At 40.9% G+C, this 12,818-nt stretch overlaps 1 protein-coding gene across 1 annotated transcript in view; it reads right to left on the bottom strand.

Moving 5' to 3' along the window:
* CRACR2A (calcium release activated channel regulator 2A) overlaps nt 1–12,818 on the bottom strand; it is a 111,364-nt gene that overhangs the window by 60,123 nt on the left and 38,423 nt on the right. Inside the window, exons 5-6 of the mRNA XM_019544193.1 lie at nt 11,289–11,435; nt 2–92 (exon numbers count right to left, since the gene is read on the bottom strand). Coding sequence (XP_019399738.1) covers nt 2–92; nt 11,289–11,435 — 238 coding nt within the window. The remainder of the gene's footprint in view (nt 1; nt 93–11,288; nt 11,436–12,818) is intronic.

The following is a 12,818-nucleotide window of genomic DNA, read 5'->3' on the forward strand; positions in this document are numbered from 1 at the left end:
CTTTCAGGAGAAACTGTTCCTTCTCCTTTTTGATTTGCTGCTCCATTTCTTCATAGAGCTGCTGAATTTCTTCATCATAAGCAGCAATTTTCCTAATAAGCGATAAAAGCATGCCATATGAGTCTGTGTAGCATTATTTCAAGACAAGGCTCACAATTACTAGCTTAGCACCACATTTCTGTTTTAGCACAAAGCCCCAGGGAATGATCCTGAGAATATGGAAAAAAGAATTTACTGCAGGAAAGGTCACAGATGAAAAACAAAATGTTTCCTTGTGGGAGGAGAGCAGTTACAGTGCGAAAGCTAATAAGGCTGCTGCTTTGACAATTTAAAATTGCCAGAAAAAAAGGGTGATAACTGTTAATTATGCACTCTTAATGACTATTGAACCTGAAAGTCCATGGAATGGAGGTCCTAGAAGTAATATAGTACTCACACCAAAAATGATAATACTGTAAATAATTTTTAATTTAAAGAGACTTGCAAGTATTTCTGAAACAAATTCACTCCCCTGTTATTTGTGGGATTGCATTGCTCATTATTCCAAGGGCTCATGGAACTGGTGGTTTATTTGTGAACCTGTTAATGCAGCCCCAAAATTTCAGCACAAATTATGTGTCATACTGGAAAATGCCCTATTCTCATTTTCCCGCTCCTCTCACTTTGTTCTGCTCCCATCTAAAAAGGTTTAGTCACCTGGTCAGGGAGCAGAAGTAAAATGCACTGTGCCCAAATGTACATAACTAGAGCAAGCACAAGGGAATGATCAGTTCACTTTTTGAGGAGTGGGATTCTAGCCAGCATGCTTGCAATCTGGGACTTGTGGACACAGCTCTTCGGGAGAATTAGGGGGAATTTTTTTTAGTTATTTTTTTTTAAGCCAAAAGAGAATTGAGCAATTGAGACATCACTTCTTGAATGCTCAAAGAGTGCCCTGTTGGGATTTATAGCAAAACTTAATGAATTTCTCTTGTGATACTGCTGTATACCTCTCCCAGGATGATCTGGATAGCAGTGCTGGATGTAGCAAAGGTGCACTGCCCATTATCCAGGCAATTTTTAGAGTTCCTATGAAATAGTTTAAAAAAAAAATCACAAGGGAATCCCAAAATCCCAGGAACAGATATGAAAACCTCTAAGGATTTCATCCATGTGTGGAAATTGTCAAGATTTCAAATGAATATATAATGGGAAGAAGGCCCTTATGTACAGCATGGGAAATCAGGAGTAACTCTGGTCTAATGAACTGATACAAGGAACACAATAATCAGGTCTCTGTTCCCCGAAACATTTAGAATACCCAGTGTAATCAGGTCACTCACACTACTTCTTGATATAGAGGCATCTGCTATGGGTTTCCAATCAGTTTATTTTACATGGGGCAAACTTGTCGCTACAGTAAATGGAACAAAACAAACCCAAAACCTGCTATCTTCCTTCAAAGCCTGGGAGAGACAACCCTAGCACTGTGCTTCTCCCTCAGCACAACCGTCTCCTCTCTTCTCTCCCCCTTGAACAATGCTCCTGGAACTGTTAAATCTCTTTGGATGCCTACACATGAGCACAAAGACTGTTCTGACACACTGTAACCACAACGCATCCAAGCGGACTTGATCAATCAAGTATGTTGGAGTGTGGTAATTACCGTGCTCCAGCCAGTCTCCGCATCTTGTGTATCAGTGTCCCTGCACTCCCTGCAGGGACACTTCATCTAAAGCTCATCGAATGAAACACAGGCACCCTGATGCTCAAGATGCAGAGACTGGCTGAGAGTTTCCCCATTCCCAAAGTCTTGAGAAAAAACAGGCTCCAAGCCTCATCTGGAGGTGTCAGTCTATAACAAATTCTCACTTATAGTCCAGACTGTGCAACACCAGAGCACTGCAGAGGAGACACTTTATCATGCCAGATGCCTCTGTATCCTTTGCTGACCACTGTGCCTTCCTAGTTGTTCCCTCTCCCCGAAGTAGGCCACTTAAAGGCACCATAATAGCTGAAAACTGCAGAATAATGTGTCAATATGCCACCTGTCCTAGAAATAATTTCACTTGTCAATTTGATGTGGATACTAAGGAATCCACCACTGCCCTTACTTTTTTCACTAGGGGTATCATCTTCTCATTTCCTAGGACTGAAGGTATATCCTAGGTACTTGGTCTCTCTACAACCAAGCTGGCGGTTAGCTGAGCTGGCTGTGAAGCCTGCTGCTCTAAAAAGCGTGGCACTGCTTTCATCTGTAGATGGGCTCATCCCAGGTGCTGGCTAATATTACCACATTGTCCAAGTATGTGACTGCATATGATCAGTGTGGGTGGAGTATTTTATCCAGAAAGTGCTGGAAGACAACTGGCCCTTCCACAGAGTCCAAAAGGCAGAATTTGAAATGGATAGCATCCACATGGTGTTGCAAATACTTTGGTTTCTCAGGACTTTGGGGCTAATGGTAGTTGCCAATAGCCTTTTGTCAAACCAGGGCAATAATACATTTGGACTTTCCTCTTCCTTCAAGCATCTTGTTTATCCAGAGCATTGGGAAGGTGTTAAACTCTGAGACTGCATTCTCTTTTCGAAAGTCAATACGTCAGTAAGTCAAAATGGAAAGCCAGGCCCAGCTTCAGTAGCAGCACAACTGGTACTAGTAGGTTACACTAGTAGTACACTAGTAGATTCTTTTAAAACCCCCAATTCAAGCATACTTTGAATTTCCTGGTGTACCGTGTCCCTGAGATGTACTCGAATTCATGAATATCCCTTTTGTATAGAAAACCCCAGCTTAAGGACAATCTGGTGATCCATTAGAGCAGGTCTCCCAGGAATGTTTGTAAAAACCATCTAGAAATTTTTCAGACTGGGTTTTCATGTTGACTTGTTGGGCTGTGGTTAAAGCTTCCTCCAGGGAGAGAGCTACACTAGGGTCTGGAGGGACCCTTGTAAGACCAAGGCTAGCCCCAAACAGACAGCTGAGGACATTACTGGCTTCTTAAATCATTCAGGAATTTAACAGATTAACACAGTAGATCTGGGAACCTTGCCACTTCCCCACCAGTCACAACTCACTGTTCACCTACCCAACTCAACACAGGATCTCAGATGGGCCCTGTCACTTAGCTAACAATTTGCTCTCCGTGGAGGGGAGAAGAAATACTACCCTGTCAAGAGTTTGGTCCCACAACCTGGCATTTTTGGTATATTGATATTCCTGGGCCTGTTGTGCCACCTTGAGATTTTCCTTAGCAAAGGCTCCCACCAAATCCGGCTGCTCCCACAGCTTGTATGTCACACTGTGCTCTGTGCTTTGGTGCCTGGCAGAATTCCTTTGAGAGCTCTGCCATTCCCTCAGGGTTGCTTTCTATGTAATGACCCAAGTGGACAAAAGCTTGGTGGTGACTGTAGCACCTCCCCAAATAGCAAACAGCAAAATCTAGCTTGGCTGGATTAGAATTGACTGAGTTCAACCTTCCAGGCCAACTGTAACAGTTTGGTCATGAAGCGTCAATCTTGACCAATCACCACTGGGTAGGTCAAGCAGCTGGCCACAGTGGTAACAATCCTAACCTTCTATCTCCTCATAATTAGGTTTATTTGGACTCTGGGTCCTGGACCAACATTCTCATGGATACACGTCACATGGACATATTCCAACATTTGAAAGTCCTCATGGTCCACAAACTGTGATATATAAAGGTCTGTTTGGCCACAGATCTACCAGCCCTATGACCTAGACATCACCTACCTAGACAGGCATCACATAACCCTTCAGAGCTGGGCCCTCCCTCAGTCCCCCTGACATACATTTGGGCATACCCACCATCCATCTAAGGCCAGTCCCTGTGCTGGTGGCCATCCTCACTACATTTAAAACAAGTTAGTTAACCACCTAATTTAACTGTCGAGCTACTAGCCAGCTCAAAGTTACCCTCTTCCCCCATGCAGCCCGTCATTGCTCATATGTCAGGTCCCAGTCTTGAAGGAAAGCAGGGTAGAGTCCTGGGCAGTGGTGTTCTAGCTAAAGGTCCCTTCAAAGTTGCAGCTGGCTTCTTCTGCAATCCCAGCCTCTCAGAGTCAGGTTATAAGAATATAAGAATTACCATTTACTAAGTCAGACTATATATCCATCTTGTGTTGGATGGATCCTTTGTCCAGATGGTGGATAGTGCCCACTATCCTGTGTTACACAATGGCAGAGAGTGGATGCCAAAAGGAAGAGTGAACTAGGTATGCCCAGGGTTTATTCCAAAGTTCTTCCCTCACTTGCGGTTTCCAGTATTTAAGGTCCTGGCTGGTATCCCCCACTGGGGAATCCATACAATCCAGGTCCACCTGCATTAGGTTTTCAACCATGTGGATTATCTCATCCAGGGTGGACATCTGTTTCTGGTAGACTGACTTCCAGGGTCCCAGTGGGAGTACGGAGCAAAACTTTTCTAAAATCATTAGTTCCACTATTTCTGACAGCAACAGTCTCTAGCTTTGACCAAAGGGTGCAAAAGTCTTTTAATCTTTGGACTATAACTCAGGGACGAGAATCAGGATTAAATGCCTCCTGTCTAAATTTGCACCAGTATGCCTCCTTTATTAGACCTAGGAAGTCCAATATAGGGACCTTAAGGGTCTTATATGTCTGGGCCAAAGCTGCCCCAAGGCTCCAGAAGGCTGCTTGAACTTCCCCAAAACAAAGAAATATGCAAGTGTGTAAACAACAAATAAAGAAATCTAAAACTCACCATCTTCCTTCAGACCCTGAGAGGGGCAAACTTGGCTCTGCACTTCTCCCTCAGAACTACAGCCTCCTCTCTCCCTTGTACTCTGCTCCTGGACTTCTTGGGTGCCTGTACACAAGCTGGGAGGCTGCTCCAATGCGCTGTAATTATAGACTCGATTAATTGAGTCTGCTGGAGCACAATAATTACCGTGTTCCAGATATCCTCCGTGTCTCACGTATCAGTGTCCCTGCGCTTCAAAATACTGGCAGGGGCACTTTATCTAAAGATCATTGAACAAAGCATGAGGACCCTGATACACAAGATGTAGAGACTGGTTGAGAGTTTCCCCATGCCCAAATGCTTAAGAAAGAACAGCCTCCGAGCCTCATCTCGGAGCCACTCTAATTAAAGCCCCCTCCCCACCACTCCCAGTGCACATGTAAAAATGCCCCTTAAGCCTAGTTGTAGCTCCACCCTTACTAACTTATCAGTTTTATTCATCTTCCAAACTAAATGGGCTATGAGTTTTCAGTTTCAAAGGGTGACACAAGGTGCAACATGATAGAGGTTTACAAAATATTAAATGGTTGCTACACCTAATTCAAAAGGGAAATCAGACAAATTTTTGAAGGTCCATCAGTACATACTGAACATGGTAGATCTGGGTGAAGCCTCTAAAGTCAGATCTTCTTACACCTCTGAATGCTGGAAGCTACAATGCAAGAGTAACAGGGCATGACAAATTCTGGACATGCTCAGTCCACACTCCCGCTCACCATTCATGCTCTGCTACTGCGAGAAGCAGGACACCAAGCTTGATGGACGTATGGTCCGACCCAATAAACAGCAATTTTACATGAGCATGTTTCCTCAAGAAAAAACTTACCCTAGCTATAAATGAATACTTGTCTACACAGATATAGGAAAACTAAATCCTTTAAGGCTGATGCCCTACTACCTGAAATATCATGTTTTCATTGAGATTTTTCTGCACAGACAAGCTGCATGTGAAATACAGCCCAAATTGGGGCTGCTTCTCTCTCCTCCACGGCATTGCTACCTCTGACACAAATAGAGTGCAGAAAAACTAAAAGGGTATTTCATGCTCCCTTTTTCCTTTCCCAGTATGCAGCCAAGTCACATCCTGACCCCAAACACAGAATGCTCTCCCTCTTAGCATGAGAAAATAATAACCCAAGAATCTAATTCACAGTTTAATCTCTAAGGTGTACTGCATGAGAGTATCTAAGACTAATGAATGCTTAACAGGGAAGAACATGGATGCCAAGATCATATTAATAAACACTGCCCAATAACATGTCACACTGACCAGGGCTGGAGGCTGGACTGACTTCCCTGTCATAGTGCATCCACAGAATAGGGCATTCAGTAGTTAATGGTGCCATGAGAACCATAGCTGCATTTTCTTGCTTTTGTGGGTGAAAAGTAACAACATTAACGTCATACTGCACACTGCTGGTTTTGGAACCATGTTTCTCTAACTTGTGTTTGTAAAGGCAGAAAAGGTTGTAAGTTGTACATGACAATGAAGATTTACATTTTAATAATATGATATTTACTCGTTGACTCTTTGGCATACCACTAGGGAATAGCATCTGTGAGCTAAGCACACACCAGAGTATTTAATTATGAATTTAGTCTACCATTTCTAAGGCTGATCAAATAATAATAATAATAGTAATAATAATAATAGTTCTCACTGTTGCTTCAAACATAAACAGTCATGAATAATTTAGTCACCAAGTAGTGGAAAAAATAATCATCCAATAAATTATTTGCTATATATTACTCATTGGAAGATGTACATGAACAATGAAAAAATAAGTTATTTGTATTGGAGAAAAACCTCAACATTTGTCTTAAAAGAACAACTATTCCACCTAAATAATATGTCTGCCTGTAACCACAGCATATCTCAAACACTATCTAATAATGTAGTTTCCTTTTCACAACAACCCTATGAATTAAAACAGGTATTTTGTTACTGCAACAATACATTAACCAAAACGGAAAGTAGCGACAGTTAGTATAACCAAGGTGGCATGTTCTGGTTACTACATTTTGACCTGGAGTTCCTGCGTGCAAAGGAGAATTTCATTTCTGTTCAATACTTTAACTGTGTTGGTTGGGCTTGGCCCACAGGTATTCATACAAACACTTGGTGCAAACAGCTCTTTCTTCCAGTTAAAACTATTTCATGTCTCAGATAACTCTATAGCCTGAGCTGAGCACCCTCCATTACCGCTGCAGTTGGATTCTGCCATTGACCTGATGTGCAAAAATCACTTCATCTCTCCATGCCTCTTCCCTTGCCACCTTTTGCTTGCCTTGCCTATTTATAGTCTATTTTCTTTGGAGCACACTACCTCCCTGCAATCAGTTCATACCATACCAAGCTCTGTAGGATGCCCAGTCTCAGGGAGGGCTGAAGGTGCTACTACAATACAAATATTTAACATAAAATGTGGGCATCTGCTTTGCAGCAAGGGTGTTCAACCCCTGGCCCTCAAAGCCATGTACTTGAGCCCATGGGGCTCCCCATGGGATGGAATTTTTTTTTGGGGTGGGGAAGGAGCGGAGGAGCAGTAACAATTAACACTAGCACCGCTCCCCCATCATTAAATTGTCAAGCCCCAAGTGGCTGAATCAGGCTCGATTCCCACATGGGAGGACTGAGCCAGCACCTGATGCAGCCATATGGGGCCAGCCCACCCAGGTGCCCGATGTAGCCACGCAGCTGCCTCAGACCACAGCCTGCACAGCTGGACCAGGCCTACTTGGGCCAGCACTGTGCCTGGTCATCAGGATGGAATCTGACCTGCAGACAAACCTGGTCCTGTTCATCCAGCCCATGGGCCAAAAGGGTTGCCCACCACTGCTTTACAGCATGGAAACAGTTTGTGCTCATACTCATGGAGGCTGCGAACACAGGGATTCCAGTCAAGTTTATGAACCCAAATGGAACTGTGGAAGAGGCTATACCAGACTGTCCACAAAGCTTATGTAGCCCTTGAAAATCCAGATGCTATTTACCATCACACACATACTCCACAGATGCAAGACAAACACATTTGGTCTCTTTTTCAAACCAATGATACACAAATACATGGCAACATCCCCCCCCCCAAAAAAGCCCTCAAAATATCACTGTGTTATTTAAAGAATTGGAACCTGGGACAAGTTAAACTAATATAGACTTCATAAGAAAGAACTGGAAAGTAAATGCATTAATACATATTGTGTTCTTGTAAGTGCCAGAAAACATGGATTTTAGTTAATGGAGTCCTTACCATGCATCTTCGGATACTATATGCCTGCGGCTACCAGCCTAGCTACTGCCATTACCAGGAAGAGAACTCTGTAACACGGTACCTCAAATATCAGCCTGTGATGCAAATCTTTCTTGTTTCTTTTTCTTTATAAATCCAAACAACATAAATAGAAGGGCAGGCTACATGATCATAATGGTCTCTTTTGACCTCAAAAATCTATGTACAAAAAGTACATCACTCATTCATTGGTGACAAGCTCTAAAGAACAAAATATTCCAAGCTAAAAATACTACTGTGCAATTTGTTTTCCTTACATTTGCTTGTTTGTTTTATTTTAGCCACTAAATTAAAAGTATGGATCAGCTAAGAGAATCAAGACATCTACGTTTGCACTGGATGGTATTCAGTTTGGAAAGATTAATAAGACTTCCTTTGTGTGGACTTATCTGAAAATTCTATCAAAGTATTTATTTTCTGTTCAGAAACCTTTGAAGATACAATCTAATTAACCAACAGCACTTAGAGAACGTAGGTTTTTTCTCCAGTAATAATTAAAAGCTGGTGAAAGAAAAATATTGAGGTAAAGCCCTGTAATTTATTTAAAGCAAGCAGCCAGCAAACAGAGGGATTCAAGTTAGTTAAAACTACAATGCAACAAAAATAGACATCCTGGTGATACTCTGGCTTATTTAATATACTGGAAGAAAACTGTTTCATAAGTGGTTGAAAGCACTCATTAGGCTAATCTGCATATATCTATGGTTTATTTCTTTAGAGGACAACAATTTTAAGATCTGGAACAAAGTAGATATTAGTGTTAGATAACCTCTGAAAATCTCTGCTTCTTAATTTGCTCTCAGAATGGTAGCAATATTTTTCCTGGGAAGGACCACATGCTTCATTCATTCTTTAGAAGATTAGATTTCCTTAAAATTGTTACGTATAAGAAATTCACACTTCAGCCAAATCTACCTCTTATGCCAGTAAACATTAACAGGGGAACAAAAAACATAGGATGCAACGGCTTCCTGGGTCTTCAGGTTTGCTTCTCCCCTCCACCTCCAACAAATCTGGGTTATAACCTGATAAAGCTGCACCTTAAATTGTGTCAAGTTGCTCAAGCCCACTACTTCTACTGGAAGGCATTTCAGCACCTTGTGTAACTTCCAACAATGCAAATTTTCTTATCTTTTCCAGGCTAAAACACGAACCATTAGGCTGAAATCTGTTCTCGGAGTAATTGGTGGGGCCGCACAGACTCACTACATGACAAGAAGATAAAAGTTTGTACGCATAAAACACATTAGAAGGGTAGTGTAGTAAGTGTCGGCATCAACGTTAGTCATCAATCCTTACTTCCACTCCTTGTTGCACATGCATTAGGATACATTCATTAATTCACATGACTATATCATATTTTTGCTTCAGGAACCCTACTTAATTCAGCATGTGGATAAGCAAAGGGATGGATCCATGGGGAATGAAGTAGTAGTTTGCACCCCCTTTCATTCCTGGTGCACCCAAAACTTAAAAAACAACTGTCTGGTGGTGGCAGCTGCATTTCTATTCAGGCAGCACTGAGGGAGTTAATTGACTCCATGGCTGAATCTCCCCGACTCCTCCTATATTCTTCATACCACAAATGTAAAGGACCCTCTCTCCTTTTTAATGGTCTTTATGTTCCATTAATCAATCTGGCGTTTCTTCTGCCATTCTGTTGTCTGCTAATAACTCCTGGTAATGGAGCTCCTATTTCATAGCCCCGCAGACTGTTTAACTCTAGCTAGAACTGTGACTCAGGTGAACATTAACTCAAGAATGGATGCACTGTCAAGATGCTCAAAACAGCTAGATTTTGCTTTATGAATCTGAAAATGAGATGTACATTTAATTCTAATGACTGCCAGACTAGTGAAACAATGTATTTTGATTATTTTTGCCCAGTTTGTTGTGTTTTTATACGTAAGAGATGATAAAACAAGTTAATGCACATTTCAATAAAGTCTTATTAGTTTTTGCTTTGATCTTAAACGGAATAAAAAACCTCTAGACCACTAGCATATTAGTAAAATATCTAGTTTCTTTTTAACTGGAGAAAAATATATTTTGTGTTATATCTGATGATGTACCACATTATCTACATCCTGCTTTTTAAAATCCTAGATCCACGCATGAATAAGCAACTATTAAGCAAAGGTAATCAGTCAATGGTTACCTTTATCTTAACTGTTCAGAGCATGGCCCAAAGGCTCACCCGCTGCATACTCTCCCACGTCAACACTGAATGGGGTAGGGTTTCTATACTAAAAAGCATGTAATGTATACTATACTATACTAAAAAGCATGTATGACTTTATAATAAAAGAGAGAACAATATCAGTGTAGTCACTTGGGGGATGGAGTATAAAGGGAAGAGTTAATACTGCACAGGCTATTTGATCATTTCATAAGGTGAGAGTTCTTCATATTGCAAGTTCAGTTTTGCCTAAATAAGTTTAATATAGTTTGTCTGTAGTGGCTGTTTAGAGTTTCCTAGGTGTTTTATAAGAAAATAAATGAAAAACAAAGAACTCCCAGCATATGCAACTACTTGCTTGACAGTATCACAGTGGCCTGTCTCCATATACTCACTTTTAGAGATTTTGGAATATGAGGCAAGGCTCACAGATAGTGACACTCATGCACCATGACACAAATAATTATTAGTCACTCAGCTTACACTAAAAACACAGCTAGAAAACTCAAGCAATGGAAATTTTGATTTGGATTTCCATACATGCACTCTGTCAATCGAATGTTGTCATGGCAGATCATTCAAAGCAGTATGTGGAGCATCAAACCATTACAAAGCAGCTGAAAATTCACTTTCCTTAGCTATCTAACCTGGTTTATGGTCATGTTGCATGGATTGCTGCAAAGCAGAGAGAGTACAATGTGAATCTGATCAATTCCTGTAAACATGTGTCTTTATTTTGATTACAGGTAAATGTTCCCCTTAATTGCATATATATATAAGATTAAGATTAAAAATGAAACAAACATATGCATAAGAATTTCAAAAGAATGAGAACAAGAAATATATTAAACTAAATCCAACCACTTGTTTCTGCATTACAAATAAATTTAACAGCTGCAATTATGACTACTTAAGTTTTACCCATATGAGATATTTCAAGGTAAATCATCAATTCTCCAGCAAGCTGATTGACTGAGAGAATCCTTGTTGCATTTTAATTGAAAATGCTGCATAACACATCTAAAACACTACAGAGGGCACAACAGACATACGAACTTTTTCAGGGCAGATTCCAATTCATTCTTTTCATTATCAGCTTCTTGGAGCTGGGAGAAAACTCTGGCCAGAAACTCCTCAAAACTGGAAAGTAAATGAGGCTCCTCTTTTCTGAGCTGTAACCAAAGTTGCTTCACATCACTCTCGCTGAAGGAAAAAGAGAAAAGGAAAAAGAATAAAGGATCTGTTCAGAGACAGGATTTATCATACTGCAATAAATGTTTGCAGCAGTCTATTCACACAGTGTAAACTTCAGCAAAAACACTGGCGAAAACATTATCTACAAGGGCAATTTATACAAACTCTGACTGTGAATATACAGGGATGGGGTGGGTAGAGACGCATGAAAAGAGTTTCGGCTCATTTTCTTTACAGCACAACTCATTCCAATTCCCTTCCAACAATAAGTAGAAGCATGGGAACTTCTACTCCCATGAAAGCCTTGAGCATGCCTCAACCTAAAGGGGAGGAAAAAGCAGGGACCAAAAGACTGTGCATTCTATGCCTAAGGTACTCACAGGAATGAGCTTTCTCCATTTGTGTATTCTCCCTGGAGAAAATCATGTTTCCTATCCAGCCATTGCACCCTTTCTCTTTTTTCCTTCCATGGCTTCTCATCATCTCACCTTACAATCAAATAAATCAAATGCCATGCTTAAAGCATGGATTCAGAATAAGCAGGATTTCTTTCACAAATAAACAAAAATGTATTTCCATTTCAGCTCTCTGCAAGTCAGGATTGTGGGAGATCAACCTCTAAAATTATAGGGCAAAGGTTATAATGTCCTTTTAATGTGAGGAGACTAGCTGTCAGCACTGCAATCACAGCAGTGTCTGCAATGTAGGTGTTCACCAGTAGTCAGGATCAGGTTTTGAGAGTCCTGCAGCTCATCTTGAGCACAGGGAACCCCTGAAAGAACACACACAATCCCACCAATTCTGTCTGAAGAGCCAGAGTGGAAGACTTCCCCCTGAACTATCCAGTCCAAAATCAGCATGTTATTAAGCCAATACTGTTTGCCTTAAGCTATGCTAAAGACAGATTTAGTGCATGTTCAATGGTACAGTTAGATCACCTGAAAACTGCATAGACCCCAAGAGGCATTGGCAAGTTTTTACCATATTTATTTGTATAGTACACACTTTCAAATAAGACACACACCATGTCTTTGAAAGGCAGAATGAAAAAAAAAAGCTTTTTCTTGAAAATAAATAATTTAATATAACAAATTATAAAATACACAAAACTACTCTGTTCCACTCATGATCGTACATGTTTACATGTGCTACAAGAGTGACTCAGCAAAGGTGGGGATATGCCGAAGTGTGGGTATGGAACGGGAGATTAAGTTAGGCCTATGTGAAGTAATGACATCTGGTCATCTATTAATAGGCTGAAACAATACTATTAACAAAGCTATTTGTAAATTACTTTCCTAATTTAAGACACAAACCCTAATTTTTATCACTAATTTTGGGGAAAACGTGTGTGCAGTAAGTGAAATTAATGTGTCATTCCCACCCCCCACC

The sequence above is a fragment of the Crocodylus porosus genome, unplaced genomic scaffold, assembly GCF_001723895.1.
Source record: "Crocodylus porosus isolate Cpor-Errol unplaced genomic scaffold, CroPor_comp1, whole genome shotgun sequence".
In the NCBI taxonomy this organism is placed as follows: Eukaryota; Metazoa; Chordata; order Crocodylia; family Crocodylidae; genus Crocodylus; species Crocodylus porosus.